The 22,583-nt window shown below is 56.8% G+C and overlaps 3 protein-coding genes across 10 annotated transcripts in view; 1 reads left to right on the forward strand and 2 right to left on the reverse strand.

The window, feature by feature from the left end:
• Positions 1-1,251: 1,251 nt before the first annotated feature.
• On the forward strand, positions 1,252-2,145 carry PSMB11 (proteasome subunit beta 11). The gene has a single exon (XM_037501813.1). The coding sequence runs from the start codon at positions 1,252-1,254 to the stop codon at positions 2,143-2,145; it is 894 nt and encodes a 297-aa protein (XP_037357710.1).
• A 3,575-nt stretch (positions 2,146-5,720) lies between these two features.
• CDH24 (cadherin 24) lies at positions 5,721-15,447 on the reverse strand. Of its 2 annotated transcripts, none has more exons than XM_037503053.2 (14): positions 15,408-15,447; positions 14,107-14,154; positions 13,632-13,937; positions 13,151-13,445; positions 12,835-12,954; positions 12,590-12,757; positions 12,228-12,415; positions 11,597-11,850; positions 10,558-10,694; positions 8,254-8,375; positions 8,061-8,172; positions 7,557-7,805; positions 6,017-7,007; positions 5,721-5,919 (listed from the first exon to the last, which is right to left on the reverse strand). In XM_037503053.2, exons 3-13 carry the CDS (start codon positions 13,830-13,832, stop codon positions 6,508-6,510), a joined length of 2,346 nt encoding a protein of 781 aa, XP_037358950.1. In that variant the 5' UTR covers positions 13,833-13,937; positions 14,107-14,154; positions 15,408-15,447; the 3' UTR covers positions 5,721-5,919; positions 6,017-6,507. The 2 variants fall into 2 exon arrangements, with proteins under 2 accessions (XP_037358950.1, XP_037358949.1); XM_037503052.2 differs by having other exon boundaries at positions 14,019-14,154.
• A 1,008-nt stretch (positions 15,448-16,455) lies between these two features.
• ACIN1 (apoptotic chromatin condensation inducer 1) overlaps positions 16,456-22,583 on the reverse strand; it is a 32,975-nt gene continuing 26,847 nt past the window's right edge. For 4 of the 7 annotated variants that reach the window (XM_037503057.2, XM_037503055.2, XM_054689228.1 and 1 more), the window contains 10 exons: positions 21,839-21,881; positions 20,979-21,112; positions 20,731-20,883; positions 20,091-20,232; positions 19,600-19,745; positions 18,951-19,058; positions 18,727-18,834; positions 18,185-18,509; positions 17,979-18,079; positions 16,456-17,390 (listed from right to left, as the gene is read on the reverse strand). In XM_037503057.2, coding sequence (XP_037358954.1) covers positions 17,064-17,390; positions 17,979-18,079; positions 18,185-18,509; positions 18,727-18,834; positions 18,951-19,058; positions 19,600-19,745; positions 20,091-20,232; positions 20,731-20,883; positions 20,979-21,112; positions 21,839-21,881 — 1,587 coding nt within the window. In that variant the 3' untranslated portion in view covers positions 16,456-17,063. The remainder of the gene's footprint in view (positions 17,391-17,978; positions 18,080-18,184; positions 18,510-18,726; positions 18,835-18,950; positions 19,059-19,599; positions 19,746-20,090; positions 20,233-20,730; positions 20,884-20,978; positions 21,113-21,838; positions 21,882-22,583) is intronic. The other 3 variants (XM_037503056.2, XM_054689215.1, XM_054689220.1) reach the window with 3 other exon arrangements.

A 22,583-nucleotide genomic window follows, 5' to 3' on the forward strand; every position in this document is an offset into this window, starting at 1 on the left:
GACCTGCTCACACATGCCCTTTGTACCAAGAGTCCAGGAAACTATGCAGCCACAGCCCCATCATCATGATCTGGTGGGGTCCAGCACTTTCCTCTGTGTGGCTTGTTTCTTTGACTAAACTCAATGCCATGGCATCCCTTTGGCCGGCAGAGTTTAGTGAAATTTACTCCTGGTGGTGCTGGAAGAAGCTGTGACTTGTCACTCTGTCCCAACCTACTTTGTCTTTCTGAAGGGTCAGTTGCCAGGGTTCTTCAGCCCCACCCTCAGCCACCGCTGGTTGGTCTAAGACTGAGGCTCAGCGTTATCGCATCAAGGTCAGTTGTTTCTCCTGCCCTGTGAAACCACAAGACAGCTTTTATGCCCTTGTGAATCTTGGGCAGAAGGGTGACCAGGAGAGAGGAGGCACCACATCCTTTCACTACATACTCACAACTTTAGCATGAGAAGGAGAAGCTATCCTGCCAGAGGGCCATCAGGAATGCCATGTTGCACATGGAAGTTCATGTTCACCGCCAAAGCAGAGGGGAGAGAGAGCTCCAGGGTCCAGTTTCCCTTCATCTTGGCCACTCAGTCACCTGCCTTCCTGGAAAGAATCTGAGCCCCCCTCCTCCGGCTAACAACACCCTCGCTCTGTTCTGTCTTTGTCCCCGTTCACTTCTCTTCTACTTTGACCATAAGGTGAAATGTGAGCCCGGCATCACAGTCCCCCAAGAGCAAACCCAACATCAAGGTCCCTGCCTCGGTGTGTCTGTAGCCCACTCTTCTGCTGCAGCAGAGCACTCTGATTCATCTGCACCTCTCCTCAGCTGGGGACTCCTTCAGGCCAGGGACAGAGCCTTATGTGTCTTCCCAGTGCCCGCCACAAGAAAACAAGAGGAACCCAGCTCTGCTCCTCCACTTGCGGTTACCCCAGCAATACCTTTTGCAGGTACCCCAGCCCCCACTCCACTCCAGGTGCTTGGAGGATGACAGACAGGAGACTCCAGGGTGACGCTCAGGGGTGTCACGGGTAGTGGCTTCCCAGTGCTGGGGATTCCACTGCCTTGTCCTCAGCCGTCCTCTGAGCAGGAGGGGCTGCTCTGGCAGCCAGTCCTAAAGCCTGATTTGAGGTTGGGAAGAAGTGAAGCCACAGATCACATGCCTTCCTCACCGGTTCTGGCTGTAGCCCAGCTTTTCCTTAGCGTCCCCCGCCCCCCAACCTCAGTCCCCAAATCCCCGACTCGCGTCCTCCAGCCTTCACTTAGCCCCAGGATGGCGCTGCAGGATGTGTGCAAGTGGTGGGCCCGGGGCACCCAGGAACCATCCCCTCATCTGCCTCCAGCTGGTGGCTGGGCTGTGCCCCGGGGCTGTGACCCTCAAACCTTCCTGCAGATCCATGGCCCTCGGCTGGCCCACGGCACCACCACCCTGGCCTTCCGCTTCCGTCACGGAGTCATCGCTGCGGCCGACACGCGTTCCTCCTGTGGCAGCTACGTGGCCTGTCCAGCCTCACGGAAGGTCATCCCGGTGCACCAGCACCTCCTGGGCACCACCTCCGGCACCTCCGCCGACTGTGCCACATGGTACCGGGTGCTGCAGCGGGAGCTGCGGCTGCGGGCACTGAGGGAAGGTCAGCTGCCCAGTGTGGCCGGTGCCGCCAAACTCTTATCAGCCATGATGTTCCCCTATCGGGGCCTGGATCTGTGTGTGGCCACCGCCCTGTGCGGCTGGGACCGCTCTGGCCCTGCCCTCTTCTATGTCTATAGCGACGGCACCTGCCTGCAGGGGAACATCTTCTCCGTGGGCTCCGGATCGCCCTATGCCTACGGCGTGCTGGACCGCGGCTACCGCTACGACATGACCACCCAGGAGGCCTACGCCCTGGCTCGCCGCGCGGTGGCCCACGCCACCCACCGAGATGCCTACTCAGGGGGCTCCGTAGACCTTTTCCATGTGCGGGAGAGTGGGTGGGAGTACGTGTCACGGAACGACGCCTGGGCGCTGTACTCGGAGCTGCAGAAGCTCCCAGAGCCAGAGAAGGAAGAGGAGGCCAGGGAAGCCGGTCCTGAGCCTGCCACCCCCCGAAAAGCTGGGGAAGGCGGGGACCTCGCTGCTGGGCCAGCCCTGGGGGACTCCAGGATGCCCGGAGAGACTGAGGTGCTGTAAGAAGCAAAAGGACTTGGGGGCTTAGAGCAAGGAAGAGGGTGGGGGGATGGGGCCGCAGGGGCAGCAGCCTCCCACCATTTGGCTCCAGCCCTTAAGGCTTGACGGCTTTATTTATTCCAGGTCCCCATCCTTCCTGCCTCTCAGAGCTATTGATGCTCTGCCCGGCACGTTCTTATTGACGCCCAATAGATTGGTCCAGCCTCCTTGTCGGCACCGAGTCCTTCTTTTCGCAGATGCTTACTGCGTGGCTGCTGCACGCCAGACACCGTGCTAGGTGCTAGACCCTCTTTTTTTTTTTTTACCATCCTCTTCTGCTTTTTTCATCCCATCCCCTCTCTCTCTCCTTCCCTCAGGTTTTCGCCCTCCCTCTCAGTTTTGGTCTTTTCACCTTCTCACCTCCGTGAATGGGGGAGTAGCTGGAGGGGGAAGAGGTGGGGATGGAGCCCAGAGGGCCCAGGCGGGGAGGGGCGGGGAGAGTATGGACACCCACAGGGTGGTGACAGGCTTTTCCCTTCTCCTCTGCCACCTCCCTGCACCCCCACTGAACTCTAATGATTACTTCTTTACTGAATGTGATGCTCATGATAACTCTTTGGAGGAAAAAATTATCCTCACTTTACAGAAGAGGAGCTAGGGTAGCGGGTTGTGTGGCTTGCTGGAGGTGACACAGCAAGTGGCAGAGCTGAGGCTGAGCGCTGGGCCTTCCGCTCCAGAGCTCCGCTCCTCCTGCGGCAGCTGCTCCTCCAGGCCCCTTCCCTGCCCCTCTCCTCTCTCAGCAGGCAGAGCCCTGCAGGCATCTGGGAGTGATGTGAGGGAGAGCGGCTGGGTCAAGCCCCTGCGTGGTGGCTAGAGAGGAGTGAACCCAGAGGGTCCAAGGGTTTAGAGGGCTGAGCCCAGGGAAGCTGCCCGCACCCAGCCTCAGCTGGTCGGGGCTGTCAGGCCTTGAAGACCTGTCATTGCTGCTGCCAGATTCCTCCCCCCGGCACCGCTTGCCTTCTTTCCAGCCTCTTCTTCCCGGAGATCCCTCTGAGGAATGAAGGAAAGGGAGTTTGCCGTGCCCGTACGAACTGTCAGGTTAGCGCATGCTCTCCAGCCCCTTCTTGCCCCCTTCTGCTCCCCTGCAAGCCCTGACTGGAGAGGTAGGCTGACCCCAGGAGGCACACCACCCGCCCCCTCCCAGGCCAAGTAGGGGAAGAAAGCAAGGTTGACCTAAGATGGGGCCTTGCTCAACCTTCTCTCTCTCATCCCACTTCTCCAGCCACCTTCCTTCCCTCTGGACAGCCCTCCTCCGCCAAGGCCTGAGCCCCACCCGTGCACTTCGCACCCCAGACTGAGAATTCCCCCAGGTGGGAGCTACCCAGACAGAGGGGACCCCCAGGTCTGATCAGGGGATGACTATGGAGGAGGGAGCACTGGTCAGGGATCAAGGAAATCAATGGGGGTGGAGGGGAGGAAAGTGTGGTGGGAAACAGGCAAACAGTACCAGCCTTGGAGCCAGGGTCCAGAAATCTGTCCAGGGGCCTCTGTAGCAACCTTTCTTCAGGGAAGGAAGTGTGGGACTCTGGGAATGATAATAGGGGCCTGGGAACCCCTGGGCCAGCCTAGACCCTGCGGGCCACAGGAGGAAGGCAGCCTTCGCCCCCGGGGTTAAAGTGATTGAGTGGCAAGAGGGCGTGTCTCCTGTGCAGAGATGGGGATGGACCTTGTGTGGGGCTTGTGAGTGGGCCTGCATAGGTGTGTGCACGGGAGTGGGGCAGGTGGAACATGTGTGGTTCCTGTGTGCAGAGACAGTAAAGAGACTGGAAGAGAAAGAGTAATAGCAGGTAAGAGCGGCCACTGATGTTCACAGGAGAAGGCCTCATCACTCCTTTTGGGAAAGTGGTCCAGAGTAAGAGGAGGTGGGGACAGACTCATCCTACCCCTTTCCTGAGCCTGCATCGTCCCACCTCTATCCTGCCACAAGGGAGTGAGAAAAGGCAGGGAGGGAAGGGTGCTTGGGAGCTTGAGGTACCACCTCACCCCACCAAAGACTTGCTAGGAGCTGCAAGCAGCTCACTCCCTGGGGCGCTCAGCACCCTCTCCTTCCCATAACCTTGACAGGATTGAACCTAGACATGAAGGGCAGAGAGGAGGGGAGCCCTTTACTGCACCTGCTCCCATCACCTCTCTCCTTTTTCTTCCACGGTCTGCCCCTCTTCACTGCCTGTTCTTCAGGATGGAACACTAAACAGAGATGGGCCCAGGGGTCTTGTTGACAAGCCTGTTTCCCTATGCCTGTTTATCCTTGAAGTTTTTAATGGGTTGGGGTGGATCTCAGAGGGCTGGGAGAGCAGGTGAAGGCTGCGTCCCATTTCAGTGCCCCAGCACTACCTAGGAGTGGCCTGTGAGTCAGCCCCTCCTTCCCACCAGGGACTCCTGAAGCTGTGGTGCTGATGTCAGGGTGAGGCCAAAGGGCAGAGGTCTTGCCTGCCCTTCCTCATCTGGAGGACCCTATTCCTCTACGCCCTGCTGGATGCTGCCTCCTACAGTCTCCCAAGGCCTTCCAGGACAGACAGTGGCCCTTGTACAGGACCCCGGGCAATCAGGGGTCCAGTTCCAGCTTTTCCTCAGAGTAAATAAATGTCAAGTCCATCACTGGTGCCGGGGTCCTTGTTCTCCCAGCTGGCTGCCCCAACTAAGCAGGAAGCTGTGAGAGAAGATATCCTTTTGTTGAAACAGCTTCCCCTATTGCCAGTGCCCACATCAGGAGGGGTGGGTCACAAGGACTTGTTCTGATCCTTCTGCTTGAGCCTCCGTGAGCCCTGCCTGGAGTTGGGAAGCTTGGGTGCTTATGTGGGTTTCCGGGTGGACGCTTCTCTGCTCAGGAGTGGACTTGGAGTAATGCCAGTTGCCCCCTCAGCTCCTACCCCAGATGAGTCTGATTCTGCCCCGCTACAGCCCTTCTCCTGGTGCCCTCCCTCCTCTTCTGTGCTTCACGAAGAGTGAGCCATGGACGGGAGAATCAAAGGTGGGGGACAGGATCAGATCCACTGTGACTGTGCCCTCTCTCCCAGAGCACAGCCCCACAGGCCTCAGGAAGGGCTGGCTTGCCCTCTCTGCCGCCTACCACCCACATTTGTTTCTAGTCTAGAATCCCTTTTCCTCTCTTCTGAGCATTTTTACTTCCCGCCCCCCTTCTTGGTAGCTCTTGACCTTTGCATCTCCTTCCCATCCTCCCTTCTGGCCCATCCCCACATCTTAATTTCCTTGGACAGTTTGAGAACAACAGGGAACCCAGAGAGTTGGTGGTGGGGGTTCGAGTCAGTATCTCTTTACTCCCTGAATGGAATCAGCCCAGACCCTCCACGAAGAGGGACTTGACTGGATTGTCCCCCAAAGGAGAAAGCGCAGGAGGGGATGGGCTGAGGCCTCTCCTCCGCCCTTTGGTGTAGCAATGCTCTGTAGAGAAACCTGAGTGGAGGAAGAGAATCAGGCTCTGCCTTTACAAAATAAAGTGTTTGTTTATTATGAAATTAGAGATGGAGGCCCCTCCCCTTCCTCCCTCTTTCCCCTTCCCCAGCTGCCTCCCCCTTCTTTCCCCTCCCCTCCCCCTGGGGCTTGGGAAGCACACAAATCAATGCCCAGAGCAGGCTGACAGGTGGGCAGAGCTCCAGGGAGGCGGCCATGTGGGGGGCTGGAGCTCTGGTCCTGGGAGGTGGGCTGGCTCCTCTCTTTGCTGGAGGCCATGGAGCCAGGATGAGGCCATGAGTGATGGATGGAACCATGCGGGCAGGTCTGTAAAGACAGGAGAGCTGGTTAGAAGTGATGAGTGGATCAAAGGGCGGGGCTTCGGGCTATCCCTGTGCCCCATATGTAGTCTGGAGGCACTGACCTGGGGCTGAACATCCCCTGCAGGAGAGTGGGCAGCAGTGGCTGGAAGTTTCTCTTGCTTTTGGAATGGATAACAGAGAAAACCAAAAAGCCAGTCACAGGGACCCAGAGAGAATGCGGGCAGATGTGGGCAGGAGACAGACACAGAGCATGTGTGGAGGCCAGGAAGACAGAGCATGGGAGAGATTTAGAATCAGGGAGACAAAAACAGAGCCACGGAGAAAGTGAAATCACAGTGAGAACAGAGGTGCAGTCGGGGCCACATAGCCCAGACCTTGACAGGGAGAGTGTTACAGATTCCTGGAGAGACACAGAAGACTCAGGAGGAGAGGGAGGTAAGAAGGAGGTTGCCCTGGGGGAGTTGGGAGGAGGGGCACAGGGACAGGAGGAGGCCTGGGGCCCCTGGGCTGCTGCTACCTGCCTGGACCCCGGGGCTCACTCAGAGGGCCTGTTCGGCCGCCCCACTGCAGGGGGCAGGGCCAGGGCCAGCTCTCAGGGGGTCGGGGGCTCCTTGGCCCCATACAGCTCGGCCAGGGTGCGGAAGAGGGGTCCCCAGTCGTCCAAGGGCTCCGCGGGGCCAAGGACACCGCCGGCCTCGCTGCCGGACCCCAGGGAGCTGAGGGAGCCGCAGGAGGAGCCCCGGCCCTCGTAGCCGTACACCTGCACCGAGTCGTAGGGCGGCACGCTGGGGTCCTCGTCCGCCTCGCGGAGCCGCAGCGCCAGCAGCTGGGCCACGTCGGCAGGGCCGGGCGGCCGGGGCTGGCGCGGCGCGCGGGTCCGGGGCAGCACGTCGCGGCGTGCAGGCGGGCCCGGGGCAGGTGGGGCCGCCCCGTCGGGGTTCTGCAGGGCGCTGATGTCGAAGGCCTCCGTGTCCTCCTCGCCACCGCCCTCGTCATCGTAGGTGATGATGTTCTCGCGCACGTCCTCCTCCTCCAGCACCATCAGTGCTTCCTGCTTTTGGCGCCGCAGGGCCGCGAAGAGCACCACCAGGGCTGGGGAGAGGCCACCGGGCGCTGAGCCGGGCGGGGCGCCTGCGGGGGCCGCCCGGTCCCCTCTGAAGGGCGCATAGGGTAGGTGACAGAGGGGGCCACGCGGCCGGGGGCGGGGCACACCCTCCTGTGACCGGCTTTGCATGTGAGTTCACCCCTTACTAGCAGTGTGACCTGGGCGGGGCTTAACGCCTCCCAACCTCCGTGCCCTTTAGAGGCCTTGTGGGTGAAATAGGGAAAACATTGACCTCTTAGGGTGGATGAAGGGATGAAATGAAATACCACACATGATGTGACTAATTCCACAGGGGCTGAGAGCTGGGGTGCAAAGAACACTTTTTTTTTTTAATGGCTGTGCCTGCCATTAGATTGGCAAGTCAGGGTTATGAAGGCAGAGCTCTTCTCTTAGGTACATCAGGCAGAGGGGAAATCTAGACTTGAGGGTTTCTTTGAGCCTGAGGGTGGGTTTCCCCATGTTTATACCCCCACTTCCTCTCCATACCCCCAGGGGTCTTGGAGCCCCTATCTGTGTCCCACTGTGATCTGACTCACCAAGCAGGGTGCCCACACAGGTGACAATGGCAAGTAGGGCCCCGGTGCTGAGCCCAGCAGGTGAGAGCTGAGCCTCTGGCCGGCAGGATGCCACAGAGCCGTCAGGCCGGCAGCGGCACACGCTGACAGTCACTGTGGCAGTGCTGCTCAGTGCTGGCTGCCCCCAGTCCCACAGCTCAATGGGAACCAGGTAGGGGGCCTGGCGAGGTGGAGCAGGGCGGGAGGGCAGCAGCAGGCTGGCAGAGCCATCTGTGGGAGAGGAAAGAGGTTGGGACACTTCCTAAGACACCTTCTCATAGGGTCAGTCGGTCCATGCCAGGGAGACAGCTTCCCGTGAGGAAGGCTTGAAAAGAGCAAAGATGTGCAGCTCCACATACACCTTCTGTTGGGTGGAGGCCCAACACCTTCTGTTGGGTGGGCAAGGGTCAGGCAGGCTAGGCTGCGAGGCTGGTGAAGGGGAGGAGGAGGGAGGCAGGCATGGGCATGGCAGTAGAGACCACACACCTCGGTTGTCCCGCACAGTGAAGTTGGCATCAGGGCCCAGGGGACCTTGAAGGGAGACTCGACTACTGTTGCCAGTTTCATCTTTGTCCAGGGCACGGATGACCTGAATCAGCTGGGAGGAAGAAGAAAGGCCTTGTATGGAGTGGGCTGCTGGAGGTCTGGAGGTCCCAACCCCTCTGCCTCAGCTGCTCACCTGGCCTGGGGCTGCAGAATCACACACAAAGGTGTCATAGGGCTCAGTCAGCTGGGGAGCATTGTCATTCTCATCCAAGGTCTGGATGGCCACTTGCACGCGGGAGGCCTGTGCAGAGCTGTCTGAAGCCAGAACACGAACACATACACCCCCCAGGCACACACAACAGATTTACACACATCACACAGGGTGCACGGACAGCACATTGCATGCACATGCAACCCATGAAATATGCATACAATATGCAGGTAGCAACAATGTTATGAAATAAACAGAACAATAGCAACATTCAGGTAGCACCCAAGATATGTACAATAAAAATACATTCAACAGGGATGTAGCACCCAGGATACACATGTATCATAGCCCACATGCAGGGCACACACATTGTAAGTGAAGGTTATAAGGTGCATATGGGTCATACACAGACAATAGCCATGAAATACACAAACATATTCATACCACATATTTGATGGACATTCACCATTTAAAACAAATGCATCACACAAAAAGCAGTGAATGCCCAGATAATGCATTTTCATGCATAGCACCAGTGGGACACACACACACACACACACACACACACATACACGCCCTGTCAGAGGTCTAGAAGGCTGTGGTGCACAATGAATATCACTTAGAGTTACCTTGGGGAGGGAAGAGCTGCGTGACACACTGCCCGGGCACCACAGCCAGATATAGGTCCTCTCTTCACCCACCCCTTCATCAGGTGGCTCCCCCCATTACCCTGCCCTGCGTCTCACTGCCAATTCCACCGGAGAGAGAATGGAAAACGCGCACCCTGGGTGCACACCTCTACTAGGCTGGGCCCCCCACTTCATTTAGTTTCCCCCAGGCAGGATGAGGGCAAGATGCCCTGGTGAAAAGGCTGAGTGGACTGTCCAGCTAAAGGGTTTGGGGTACCCCAGACAGGATAGGACTGGTTGGCTTCCACTCCTTCACTGCAGCAAAGGACCAGGGCCAAGAGTTAATATTGGGGTTGGGGTGGGGGAGCAGGATTTTCAGGCAGGCGAGGAGACAGGGAAACACACAAACACATCACAGCTACATATACACAGCCACAAACACACTACACACACACAGGGATATTCACACAGACAGATACACATGCACTGCCCCGTAACACACAGTGTGTGGGCAGACATCAACCCACACATACATAATCCCACCAAAAGAGGCAGGATGGATGGTGAAGGCGAGAACAGCTTGTTCTGGAGCCTGAGGAGGCCTGATGGCTCCATCCCCTAATCTCTGTGTGTCCTGGGGCAGTTCCTTAACTTCTCTTTGCCTGAGTTTCCTCATTTTAAAGTGGGGAAATAATCATCTCTCCCTCATAAATTTGTGGTGATGACTAAATGAATTCATTCATAACTGGTAACTCAGAACAGTACTACCTGTTACACAAGAAGTAACAAATTACTGTCCATGAACATTCACATGCACAATATATACAAACAGCTTCTTGTACCGATACACATTCAATTACACACACATGCACCCACACTAAAATGTAACTCCACACACCAATTATATACACATACATATCCAGTTATAGATATATATTCACATGTGTATACATGTGTTTTCACTAATGTGGAATTACACATACACCCAAGTACATGCCCACATATAGACACACACACACACAGCTCTGTCAAACACCTATGGCCACAACGACAGCATTCCACATATGACACAGCCAGCGTAGGAGAGGAGAGGGCTCTCCCTGCCCCCGTGGGCCAGCGCTGTCCAGAGGCAGTGGAACAACACTGCGGTGACAGGTGACTTTCAGGCAGAGCAGACGGGCCAGCTCTGTGTGCTAACCCCTCTCCTGCCTAGAGAGCTCCCACAGGGCTTCCCTGGAAGGGGCTGCTGGGACCTTCCCACTCAGTCCCCAGAGAAGGTGCCCAGCCCTCCCCTGGCTCTCAGCTCTATCTGGAGCAGACAGGGCAGGGCCAATGTCTTTCAGGGTTCAGGTTGGGGTCTGTTAGGGGTGGGAGCTATTTGAGGTTTATTTCCAGGTTGGAGAAAGTCAAAGGGAGTAAATTTTAGGTCAGCAGAAGGCTCAGGCAGATTCACTGTGTCCAGCTCAGTCCAGTAGATAGGAGGTGTGCCTGGTGCTGAAGATCCTGGGGGGCCAGTGGCTGTCCACTGGTGAGGGTGTGATGGTGGTAACTGCCTTCCTAGCCCCTCCCAGTGGCCACCTGAACCCCTCAGGGACAGCTCCTCCATGGGAGGCTGATGCCTTCTCCCGGGCCTCCGGGTAGGCCCAGGACTCCTCACCGAGCTCCGTGGCCAGCACTGTGAGGTTGTGCCAGACACGAGTCTCACGGTCCAGGGGCACCGCCGTGCGGATGGTGCCGTCCTCAGGTTCAATGGAGAAGCAGCGCTCTGGGTCCGAGTGGGGTAGGATGGAGTATCTGGGGCAGATGGAGCAGAGCTGGGAGCTGGTCTGGGGACAGAGTCAGAGCTGACCACCGCCCCCCACACCCCCTTCCACTGCCTTGCTGGGTCTCAGGTTCATCTGGCAAAGCCTGCCTCTTGTACCCAGAGTCATAATTCATGTTAGGGATCCCTTAAAAGACAACTATCCCGGGAGTTGTCAACATTGAACATCTGTCCTAAGGCTTAGGGGACTGAGTTCATTGAGTGGGTGGGGAGGAGAAGAGAACTGGAAGAGGTGGACAGGATAAACACTGCCTGTCCTTCAGACTTTTGGGCTCCATTCTGGGGACCGGTGGCCTGGGACCTAGTTCCGCTCTGCCTCAGACCAGCTGCATGACCTTGGGTAAATCATTTAACCTCTGACTACTCAACTACAAAATGGGCACGACACCAGCACTTCCCTCACAGAGCAGGGATAGGCAAGCCAGGTGGCGAGGTGGGAAGTGAGGATTTGAATCCCAGCTTTGCCACTTACTGTGTGAGGTTGGGTAAGTTACTTAGCCTCTCTGGGCCTAGTGTCTAAAACAATTGGCAATGATCCTGCCAACTTCACGGGGCTGTTGTGAGAATTAAATGTTTTCAAGTGGGTAAAATGTGAAGCGCTGAGGGAGTGATCAATAGTGATAGCGATCAATTGCACTCAGCGGATGAGAGAGATCACATCTGTTCGCTTGGCCACTGGGAGGTGCCATTATTACCCACCCAGAGGGACAGGTGGGGAGTCTGGGACTGGTGACCAGCCAGCCTGGGAGAGAGAGAGTTCTGCCAGGAGGTAAGGCAATTTGTGGTAAAGGGGGGCGTATCCTCAAGTGGGACTGGCCTGCTGCGGACTCCTTCCCCAAGGCCCAGCCCTGCCCTCGCCCACACCCCAGCTCACCTAATTGGACTGGCCGGGGAGTCCAGGTCAGCAGCTGAGACCTGGCCCACCAGGGTCCCAGGGGCCTTGTTCTCGGGCACTGCCAGCTGGTAGGCAGCCTGAGTGAAGGCAGGTGGCTCAGGGGCATCCTGCACAGCCACACGCACTGAGGCCACGTCCTTGAAGGGCCCTCGCCGCAGGTAGGCTGGATCAATGAGCGTGTTGGTGGCCTCCACACGGAAGGAGTAGGAACGACGGCTCTCGAAGTCTAGGGGCTATGGTGAGGGGAGATGGAGTGACTGGGGTATGTGGAAACCGGGGCAGGCCCAGGTTTATGGAAGATGGAGTCCCTTCCCAATAGGCATCCAGTGCTCAGCCCTCTTGAGAGGAGAAGACACCAGAGTTTAGGGTGGAGGCAGATCACTTAGTTGGTAACTCTAGATCCGCCCCGGCTGTCACAGACTTGCCATATGATGAGTCTCAAGTCAGTCACTACCCCTTTCTGGGCCCCACACCTTGATATGAAAGATGAGATGACTGTGACCTCTAAGCTCTAGCACAGAGGTCCTGAGTCTGTGCCCAGGAGATCAGTCAGGAATGTGTCCCACAGGGCAGGGGGCAGGTATGAGGGAGTCTGTAAGCGGAGGCTAACCTTGCGGACAGTGAGGAGCCCGTCTCGACCCTGGGAGTCTGTGTTGATGCTGAAGGCCTCGGAGCCCTCCCCGTCAAGGATGCTGTATGCCATGAGGGCGTTGTCCCCCAGGTCTGGGTCCTGGGCCCGCAGTCGGCCCACCAGGGTGCCCGGCCCAGCCGTCTCCACCACGGAGAACTGGTACAGGCCTTGGGGTGGATGGAGGGAGACATTCTCAGCGAGGTCCACAGTGCTCCTCCCTACCCCAGTGCTTCCTTCTCCCGGGGCCGGGCTGGGGGAGGCATGGGGAGGGAAGGCTTCTCCAGAAGCTGTCAGGGTGGGGTGTCCAAAGGACAGCTCAGACAGCAGCACTGGCCCCTTACTCTGAGGGAACTTGGGGGGGTTGTCATTGACATCGCTGAGGGTGACGGTCACTGTCGTGCTGCCCGACAGCCCCCCCATGTGGCCGCCCATGTCCTTGGCCTGAATCACCACCAAGAACTCCTCCTGAGTCTCCCGGTCCATGTTGGGGATGGCAGTTCGCACCACTCCTAGGGAGAGACGCCAGGTCAGTCAGGGGTGTCTGTTCTCATGGCTGCCCCACCAGACATCTGAGCTCCATCCTCACCAGTCTGGGGGTCCACAGAAAAGAAAGGCAGTCCGTCCAGCACAGTGTACACCAGCTTGGCGCTGTTTCCATAGCTGGGGTCGTCGGCGTCATGAGCAGTCACCTGGATCACCGATGTCCCTGGGGGCGGGGGGAATCCCAGCACCCCCATCAGCAGGGTAGGGCCAAGTGGGGGAAGCAGATCAGATGAAGGGTTCCCAGACATGAACAGGGCTGAAGAGAAGAGGTGGGTTCTGGGGCAGGAAGCAATGGGGGAAGGAGAGGTGAGGACACTCCAGGAGATGGCATCTGGGACATTCAGAGCCGGAGTACTCACCGACATTGGACATCTCTGGCACTGTGGCATGGTAGGGCCCCAGGGGAAAGATGGGCGGGTTGTCATTGATGTCTTGTACTTTGATGATGAATTCTGATGGGGGCTCCAGGGGACGGTTAGAGGCTCGGTCCACAGCTTGGGCCAGTAGCACGTACTGTGCCTTCTCCTCCCGGTCCAGGCTCTTGGTGACATGGATATTGCCTGTGGCTTCGTCAATCACAAATACGGTGCCTGCCCCCTCCCCGGTCAGCAGGTACTTGGTGCGCCCCTCGCCCCGGTCCACATCCGAGTGCAGCTGTAGGGGCCGGGGGAAAATGGCAGAGGGTTCCGAGCACAGAGACAGAAGGTTAAGAGTCTAAGCCTAGGACGGGGTGGAGCGCTGGGAGTCCTGAGGGACCAAGGTCATTGGAGAAGTGATGAAGTTGCAGGGCAGGGCCTAAGGGCCTGGAGAGCAGGGTAGACATGGGAGAGCTGGAGTTACCTTGCCAATAAGGACGGGTTCCGGGCCGGCATATTCCTCAATGACGAAGAACTGGTTCCACACCCAGCTCCTTCGGGTCCGCAGCAGTGCTGGTCCTGGGGTCCCCCGGGACCCTGCCCAGGCCCGGGCTGGGGCTGCCAGGCGCCCCATGCAGCCCCAGCCACCCAACCAAGCCAAGAGGAGCCTCACCAGGCCCCACATGTTTGGGCTCCAGCCAGGGACCTGTTCACTGCCCCTGGGTGTTGAGGCATGAGATGGCTGGGGCAGAAGGGCAGAGGCATCCGGGCTACCCCATGGAATCCATGCCTGTAGGACAGGTAGTTGTTCAGGGTCTGGGAAACCCTTAATCCTCCTCTCTCCACTAAAGTTAGATGCTATAGAACAGACCTCCCAGGAGGCAGACACGCCACGACCCAGAGCCCAGTCTGAGATAGGGAGCAGCCAGTCTGATCCTTCCCTCTCTGCCCGTGTTCACCTCCAGTCCTGCAGGCTGATAAATCTCTGGTCAGTCAACTCTGAGAAGCTGGGGAAGAAAATAGGAGAGAGGATGCTGGGAGGGTTTAGAACCCCACATCTGTCCCCCATCTTTCCAGGTGGGGTTTGCTGTGAGGGGGCTGGAGGAAAGGGCTTAACACCTAATAGATGGGGTTCATGGAGGTGTGGCCTCAAGGTACCCAGGGTCAGGCCGAGCGATGACAGGGAGGGCAGCCTTGACAAGGTGGAGAGCCCCAGAAGTTCCTCCACTGGGGAGCCCCACCTCGCCTGAGCCTGACCCCAGTCCACTCTGCCAGCTGAAGTCCTTGCAGGGGGGCGGGCAGAGGGGTGGGTCAGTGCTGCAGGGAAAGGGGTAGCGCTGGGGGCAGGGCCAGGGAAAGCCAGCAGAGGTAGACCCAGAGGCTGGAGAAAACATGACTGAGGGTGAGACCAAGACTCAGGGACTGTCCGACAGAGACAGAATAGCAGCAGGAGACAGAAGGAAAGAGATGAAAGGAGGCAGCCTGAGTGTTTGAAAGGCAGCGAGGAGTCAGAGGTGCCAGGCTTGGGGATGGGTGGGAGGGCGCAGAGGGGCTCTCGGGGTGTGCGACGGGCAAGCAGGGGCAGCCCTCAGCTGCGGGGCGATCAGGCCGCTGCAACTTCATTCTGGGGAAGGAGCAGCCGGGAGGGGTTGCAGGCGGGGAGCAGGAGAGGACCCTTCTCACTGCCGTCCCCTCCTTCTCTGGGGGGTGGGACCCCCTCAGGCGGCGGTGCTGCGCCCCTCCTCTCCCAGGGCACACACCTGACAGCCCTGCCCTCCCGAGGGAAGCCGAGCACCGGCGAGGGAGGCGGGACGCGGAGGAAGGAGAGGGCGAGAGGAGTGGAAAAGAGGATAGCGGGAGAGGAGAGGAGAGGCGAGGGCAGGACGGGGGCAGGAACGGAGGGCGGGAAAAGGGAAAGAGCCGGTGCAGGAAGGAAAGGCAGAGGAGGGAAGAGGCCGAGAGGGAGAGGAGATGGAGAAAGAGCCAGCGGGAGCGGAGAGCTGGGGAGACGGAGGGAAGGGACGCGGCGAACGGGAGAAGGCAGGGGGAAGACAGCGAGCGAGAGGAAAATGGGCAAAAGCGGGATTGGTGTGCGGGCGGCAGGGCAGCGGCCGCGCGCGGGCGCGGGGAGCCGGCGGCGGAGCCGGGAGCCGGCAGCGAGCTCCCGGGCGCGGAGCGCACCGCTCTGAAGACACCGCAGGCTGCGGCCCCGCTGCCCCTCCGCGGACCGCCGCCGGGGCCCCCGGGCGGAAGCCCTTACCTGGATGTGCCGAGGGGCCCAGCGAGGCGCGGGGCGCCCCCGCCCGCCCCCGCCGCCGAGTCGCGGGGCGCAGCCCCGAGCCGATCGGAGCGGGCGCCGCGGCTCCGCTGCAGGTCTGAGCGGCCCCGGCGAGAACAAGGGAGCGAGACGGAGGGGGCGGGGGAAGGAGGCTCCGCCTGCGGAGGAGCGAGGCGGCTCCGCGCCGCGCGGGAGAGCAGAGCCCAGCCTCCGACCCTCCCCGGCCAGCCCCGGCCCGCGCGGCGGGGGCGGGGGCGGGGGCGGGGGCGGCGCCTGGCGCTGCCGGGCGCATACAGATGCGGCGCCCTCCCGGGCCGGGCCGCGGCGCCCGGCGGGCTCTCGGCGGGAGGACGCCCGGGCCCAGGGAGCGGGCCTTTTCCTTAGAGCAGGCGGGGCGGGCTCACCCGCGGGCGCGAAGCGGCGCGCACAGCCCGGGCAGCAGGGCGGAGGGCAGCGCACGGCGAGGCGGGGAATTGGGCGCCCACTGCAGAGAGGCCCGACTCCCCCGCTCCCAGATCAGCCTTTGGGGCTCGCCTGGGCCGCGGCCTCAGAGAGGGAGCGTTTGGGGAGCCTGTGTAGGGCAGGACACCAAGCCGGCTGGGCGCGCTTAAGAACGGCAGAGGGATCCGGGGAACAGGTCAGGGATCCGAGGCATGACAGGGGCGGTAGGGGACGGATTTAGGGAGTGGAGCCGTTTGGGGAAGCTCTTTTGCAGGCGCCGACTGAGCGAGCGGCTGCCGCCCCCTGGTGGCAGTTGCGGAGACACCTTGAAGAAGGTGGCAAGCAGGTGACCAACTGTCTATTTTGCGCGGGACGGGGCCCACCAAGGACCCTCTCCTGGGGGGTGCGTCTCTCCCCCATCCCCCCCCATCCCCACAGGAAAAGCCACAGTGCGGTCTGGTTAGAGCGACGGCTGGAGGAGGCTGCCAAGTCCCTGGGAGCAGCAACCTGCTAAATGAAACCACCCTGAATCTTCCAGCCGTCACTTCAGTTAGATTTGGCTCTCACCCAGGCCCTGCTAAAGGAAAGCCACTCACACACTATTTAAAACTAAGTCAGATTTTTATTATTTTCCATAGACCACATCATTTAATAATAAAAAAAATAAAAATAAAAATTGAACAAAAGGAAAGGTGGATATAAAGTGGAACCGGTGGCCAAGAGGCAAGGACTGCAGGACAGAAGAGACTGGGAACTGCAGGGGCCCGGGGACTCAGGAGGAGATGCTGATTCAGCTCATAGGTGACCCAGTCCTGGCCCCGGCTGTTCCCAAGAGGAGGCTGTGAGTACCCAAGGGAGGTGATGAGCAGGATGGAGGAAAAATGAAAGAACTCCTGGGCTGTTCCACACCTCTGGGCCAACCACCTTACCTCCCTAACCTAGCTCTCAGACTTCACAATGGGAAATGAGAGACAGGAGAGGGCCAAGTCCCAAGAGATAGGTTATGGGGGGTGGGGGAAAGATGGCCACTGCTGCATTTGGTATGTGGGGACAGGTGGCAGCCATACTTCAGCACTGGGCAAATGGTGTGAAAGACCCTTGGTTTCAGGGTGGTGGAGATTGTACCTATCCCTCTGTGGCCTTGAACCCCTGGGGCAGGGTGGCTGATGCCTGCAGCTCTCCCTAGTGTTTTCTCAGCTAGCGGCGCCCACCCCGGTCCCGAACAGGCGTGCTCCGACTCCGGCTCCTGCTGTGGCGCTTAGTATCTCTACGGTCCCTCTCCCGGCCTCGTTCCCGGTCCCTTTCCCTCTCTCGATCTCGATCCCCCCTGTCACGCTCCCTGTCCCTTTCTCTTTCCCTGTCCCTCTCTCGGCTGTGCTCTCTCCGCTTCTCCCGCTCCAGCTGTCGGTTCCGTTCCCGCTCTGCTTCCTTCTCCCGCTCCTTCTGCTCCTCCTCTTCTTGTTCCTTTCGTCGCTTCTCCCGCTCCTTGGCCCGCTCAGCCCGTTCTGCCTCCTTCTGAACAATCTGCAGCAGGCAGTAAAGAGGCCTGTCAGCCCCGCTTGCTTAGAGCAGCCCCACTTTGTCTATCTGCAGCCGGACCCCAAATGCCTAGCTTCAGGTCGGTCAAACTGGCTGCTAAACAGAAAAGAAGGAGCCACCACCCACATGTGTCCTTGATTCAAGAGCTCAGTCCCTCCAAGCTTTCAACTTTTATACCTATGTCAGGCTAGCTGCACCAGCCAAGCCTTTCCTCTGGTTCTTCCCTAGCCACCTAGGATGTGAATAAACTGCCTTTCTCTTTACTTAGCAGTATAAGCCTAGAGGCTCAAACTTTAGAAATTAAAAAGTAGAGAAATAGGTAAGTCTCTCAGCTCACTAAAATTAATTTCTAAGGAGAATGGTTGGCACAGCCAGCTTCCTAGGAGACACAGTTTCCATCTTGTGTTTCCTTTCACCCCTCCTGGTTTGGCTGCCCTCTGGCACACATCAACTGCTGCCTTAAAATTGCGTCTTTCTGGGATGCTTAGTTTCTTCCCTTTCCAACAACAGCTCACACCTGCACCTACGCCCTGAAGGGACCCCGGCCTCAGGGGAAACAAGAAGTCTACTCACCTGGCTGTCAGTCAGTGGGAGCCAGTAGATGCAGGGAGCTGCCTTGGTTTTACGGAAAAGGTCATCCAGCAGTTTGGCAGGTGGTTCCTCCTGAGCTTTCTCTGAGGTAGGAAAAGTTATCAGACTCGTTGTCTCTGACCCTGTGCCCTCCCCAGCTGGCTCCCTTTCCCACCTACTAGAGGTGTGTGTGCCCCACAGCTAAGTACCTTTCTTCTCACTCTTCTTTTCTTTAGATTTCGCACGTTCCTTGCGGCGGCGGTCACGGGACCGTGATCGGGAGCGGGGCCCTTCTCGAACTTTGTCCCGATCCCATTCACGCTCTGATCGAGTTCGCTCCCGCCGCTCCATTTCCCGTTCCCGCTCTGCCCACTGTTCCCGCACGGCCCGCTCCTGTTCCCGCTGCTCTGCCCGGGGGTGCTGTGGTGGCTGGGCTGGGGGTGGGGGTGGGGGGTGCAAGGGTCGTGGTACCCCCTGCTCCTCTGGCTTAGCTTCAGAGGGACGGTCCACCAAGAGGCCCCGGTGATAATCCAGCTGTGGGTAGAGGAGGGACAAGGACAGTCAGGATGGAGATGACCTCACTCTCACTGAAGGATCCCAGGTACCAGGGTATAAAGACTTTGGAGTGCCACGGAAGGAAAAGGGGGGAAGGACTCTCAGTGCCTGCAGGTTTGGCCAGGATCTCAGCTGGAATCTAGCAGATAATGGCCCCCCTGCTCCTTCCCTCCCCTCCTCTCCCTAGGTTTCTTACCTCATCTTGCTCAGCATAGTCAGCACAAAGGAATTTGGGATTGGACTGGGGCCATTTGACCCCGTGTAGAGCTGTGCGGGTGGCAACAGCTTCCTCTACTGTGGAGTACTGGTGGAGGAAAGGAGGCGGCAAAGGTCACAATAGGCCTTCAATTCCTCCCATCTTCCCACATTGGTCACAAAAGGAAATCTATGCCACAAACTAGAGAAGCAGCTTCTTCTCACCGTTACAAAGCAGTGAGATTTGATCTTGTCAATCCAGAAGGCCTCTTCCACCAGAGTTCCTGTGCGTCCCAACAACTCCTTCAGTTGGCCTAAAGTGAAGGGACGAACCTGCCAGTGAAAACAGGAGTTTCAGGATCTTGAAGAAGGCAGAAACAATTCTCATAAAACTTAAGAATTCTCAAGCTGTGGTCACAGAGCATACTCTAAGGTCTGGGTTAGGAGAGAGGTCAGGAACCCTCTAGTAGGAAAGTGACAAGTGTGATAATACTGACTAAGGCACTATATGCCAGGCCTTCTACAAACCCTCAAGACAACCCTACAGAGTGAGAATCTCCTCCCCTTTTCCCATTTTCCCCATACTGACACTGTAGCACTTAAGCAGCCACAAGCAAGAGTAAATAAGTGGTGGCTGTGTTCTAATAAAACTTTATTTATTATAGGCAACAGGCTGGACTTCATAGCCTATTGACCCCTAAAAGGGCCAATTAATGCAACGCACTGTTTAGATGAGAAAGCTTGCGAAGTTACTTGCTCAATGAGTCAATGAGTAAGTAACTAGCAGATCTTAGTGTTGACCCTCAGAAGCTTGAGTCCAAACTCAAACTCTTAAACGTCAAATGAGACTAGACCGTGGGCAACAATGACTTACCAAATTGGAGATGTGGACGATGTTACTGATCTTGCCCCGGGGTGGGGAGGGCACCTGAGCAGTTCGGACTGGGTCATCAATTGTAATGGAAACTCCAGACTTCTGCTGGCTAATGGACCGTCGGGTTAAGGTATCTCCTAAAGTCACTATCAGATAAAGCACCCAAGTGGTTTTTCAGTTGGGAACACGGCTTTGTGGGAGGCTCTTTCACCTCTAATGACTTTTATTCCCCACCCAGCAGTCACCCTTCCAGCCAGAGTGCAAGGCACTGTCTAGGCTGATCTCTTCATTATGGGGATTCAAAAATTACAGATTGGAACTCAGCCTTTAAAGGAGCTTAATAAGAAGTAGGAAGGGGAGATAAGGCAGACACAAGAAACACTGTAATACAAGGCTGAAAGCATTAAGCACTTTAGAAGAGGTCCAAATAAAGTGCTCTGGGAGGGAGTTCTGGCAGCTACACTCAGGTTCACGCATCACACAACACCCACCTTTCTTTATTTCATGCTCCACAGGAGGGGGCAAAGCCACTTCTACAGAAACCTGGGGCGGTACTGGGGGTTCTGCTTCAGGCTCCTTCTCTTCTTCTTCTTCTTCCCTTTGCCCATTCTCCTGGCCCTCCGCAGGTACTACCTGTAAGATAGCAGATAACGGAGGGATTCTTGAACACCAAAACTGGTACACCCTCTTCTGCCTCTGGTTTCTTGGTAGGAAGATATTAGAGTCAACACAGGATGTTCCTTCCATATAGGGGGTAGGGGGGTGGGAGATTTCACCATTAAGTTCACACCACCAGATCCTGGGACTGTTAATGCATCAAGTCTGATAAGACCGCGAATATTTTAGCATTTTTAAGGCATACATTTTTTTTTCCTGCAACGATTCAACTTTGACACTGAAGCACTTAAGCAGCCACAAATAAGAATACATGAGTGGTATCTGTGTTCTAATGAAACTTTATTATTGGCAACAGGCTGGATTTCATAGTCCGCTGACCCCTAAAAAGGGCCAATTAATGCAATGCACTGCCCAGATGGCAGCTCTCCCTTTTAGGACTCCACTTTAGCTCCTTAGTTGCTTGCTCTGCTTCCACTGCCCCATCTCTCAACACTGGGGTGGCAGAAGTCTTACCTGAGTGACAGTCCGGCATATTTTCAGCCCCTTGTCATGGGTCCCATCGTCACCATTACGCTCTGTCTCATCCTCAGAGATTCGGGAGTCATCAGCATGAAGATCCACAACGGCCTCCTGCCCCGCCAGGGGTTTGATGTCGGGGATGAGGCTCTGGGACACAGATACCCCCCACCCCGTTACACTGGGCCCATGTCTACTCCTGCCTCATGTGTCTCATCCTCCCTTCCCGGCTCCTCCCACCTCACCTTGAGTGATTCAGTGGTGATACTGATGGAGGGTTTCTTCTGTGTGGTGGCTGTGCTGGCTCCCCAACGCCGTTTCCGACCAGGCGGGCCCCCCTCAGTGTCACTGTTTCCAGCTGGCACCCCCTTGGTAGCTGCTGTCCCCAAGAAACAGAACCCAAGAGTTAGATGGTCTCAGACCTCTGCTGGTTCATACCACAACATCCACAGATAACCTTCAAATGGAATTTACTGAAAAGTTAACTTAAAAAAACTGTACTTGGGGACTGGGGAGACCATGGCTTCAGAGAGAACAATAAAAGGATTGGAGCCACTTCCTGATGGGAAACTATGATGCCAAAATCTGAGTTTAAAGTTAATATAAGATCATGATGTGATCTGGTTACTTTTAGATTAACTTTCACATTTCAGATTGATAATGAAATTAAAGCGATCCACTACACTTCTATCAATCGAGTTTAACAATGGGAAAATGTCACAAATGTTGCTGTTTGCGGGCTGGGGCGCTCTCATTTCCTTAACACTTCAAAAATAAAGCATAAACTGATAAGCAGTCTCGCAAACCCACCCCTGGTTCTGAAGGTTCAGATCTCTGAAGAATAAATCCATGTAGGATCACACAGAAAGTGGTATGAGACACCTCACACAAAAGTACTGTATTAGAAGCAATGTGACTAGGGAAAAATGACAGGGACTGTCTAAAATTCTGAATTTCAAAATGAAACCCTACGGATACCAAGAAGATAAAAATTTGCTGGGTGACAGGGATAATCCGTGAATGCCACTGAGAGAATCTACCTCTCCATTAACTCTGATATTTGTGGTATTCCTGACCTTTATCAGGGACATGGGGCTAGACTTACAGACAACGGAGATCTTCCTCTTGAATGATTTGGGCATCGAGCTCTGTATAGAGAAGAAAGGGGGGGGAAAGAGAAAGAGACACACCCCACAGAGAGGGGGGGAGGAGGTTAGATGGGGCGGTCTTAGCACAGACTCCAAAGACACAGAGAGAGAGAGAGGGAGAGAAGGAGAGAGAGAAAGAGAGAGAGAAAGAGACACAGAGACAGACAGACCAAAACAGAAGCGGCAAACGGCAAAAACGAAGCAGAATCAATGCAAGTTAGAGAAAAAAATAAAACCAAACATCACAGCAGGGAAAAATCATCTAGTCCATACCACACCTGTGTATTAGCTTAACCAGAAATAAGCTGGAAGAGGAATTCAGAAGCCTCCAAGCCCTTTAAAGGTGTCGGTCATGCCCTCCTCCACTGTCTATGGGTTGGAGGAGGCCAAGTCCAACAAAGTCAGGCCCAGAACAGGGTCATCTAGGCCTCCTAGGTCTTCCTTGCTAACTTGAGAAAAACACAAGGTAACATGGAAAACCACTTTGGCATGGCAACTTCAACAAAGTAATAACCCTTTTCCTCTTCTGAATGTCCAGCCTGACATCTACTGACAATGGCTTTGAGCTGCTTGGACAGCAGCAGACTGTCAAGATTGCCCAACCCCCTAGCACACTGTGGGGAAGGGCAGCAATCAGATCCATTGAAAATGAAGCTCCTGCGCTAATGCCAACACAAAGGACTGAAAGGTGTCTTTGGTTAA

Source organism: Talpa occidentalis, unplaced genomic scaffold (assembly GCF_014898055.3).
Source record: "Talpa occidentalis isolate TD23 unplaced genomic scaffold, MPIMG_talOcc4v2.1 talOcc4.11, whole genome shotgun sequence".
Lineage (NCBI taxonomy): Eukaryota > Metazoa > Chordata > Mammalia > Eulipotyphla > Talpidae > Talpa > Talpa occidentalis.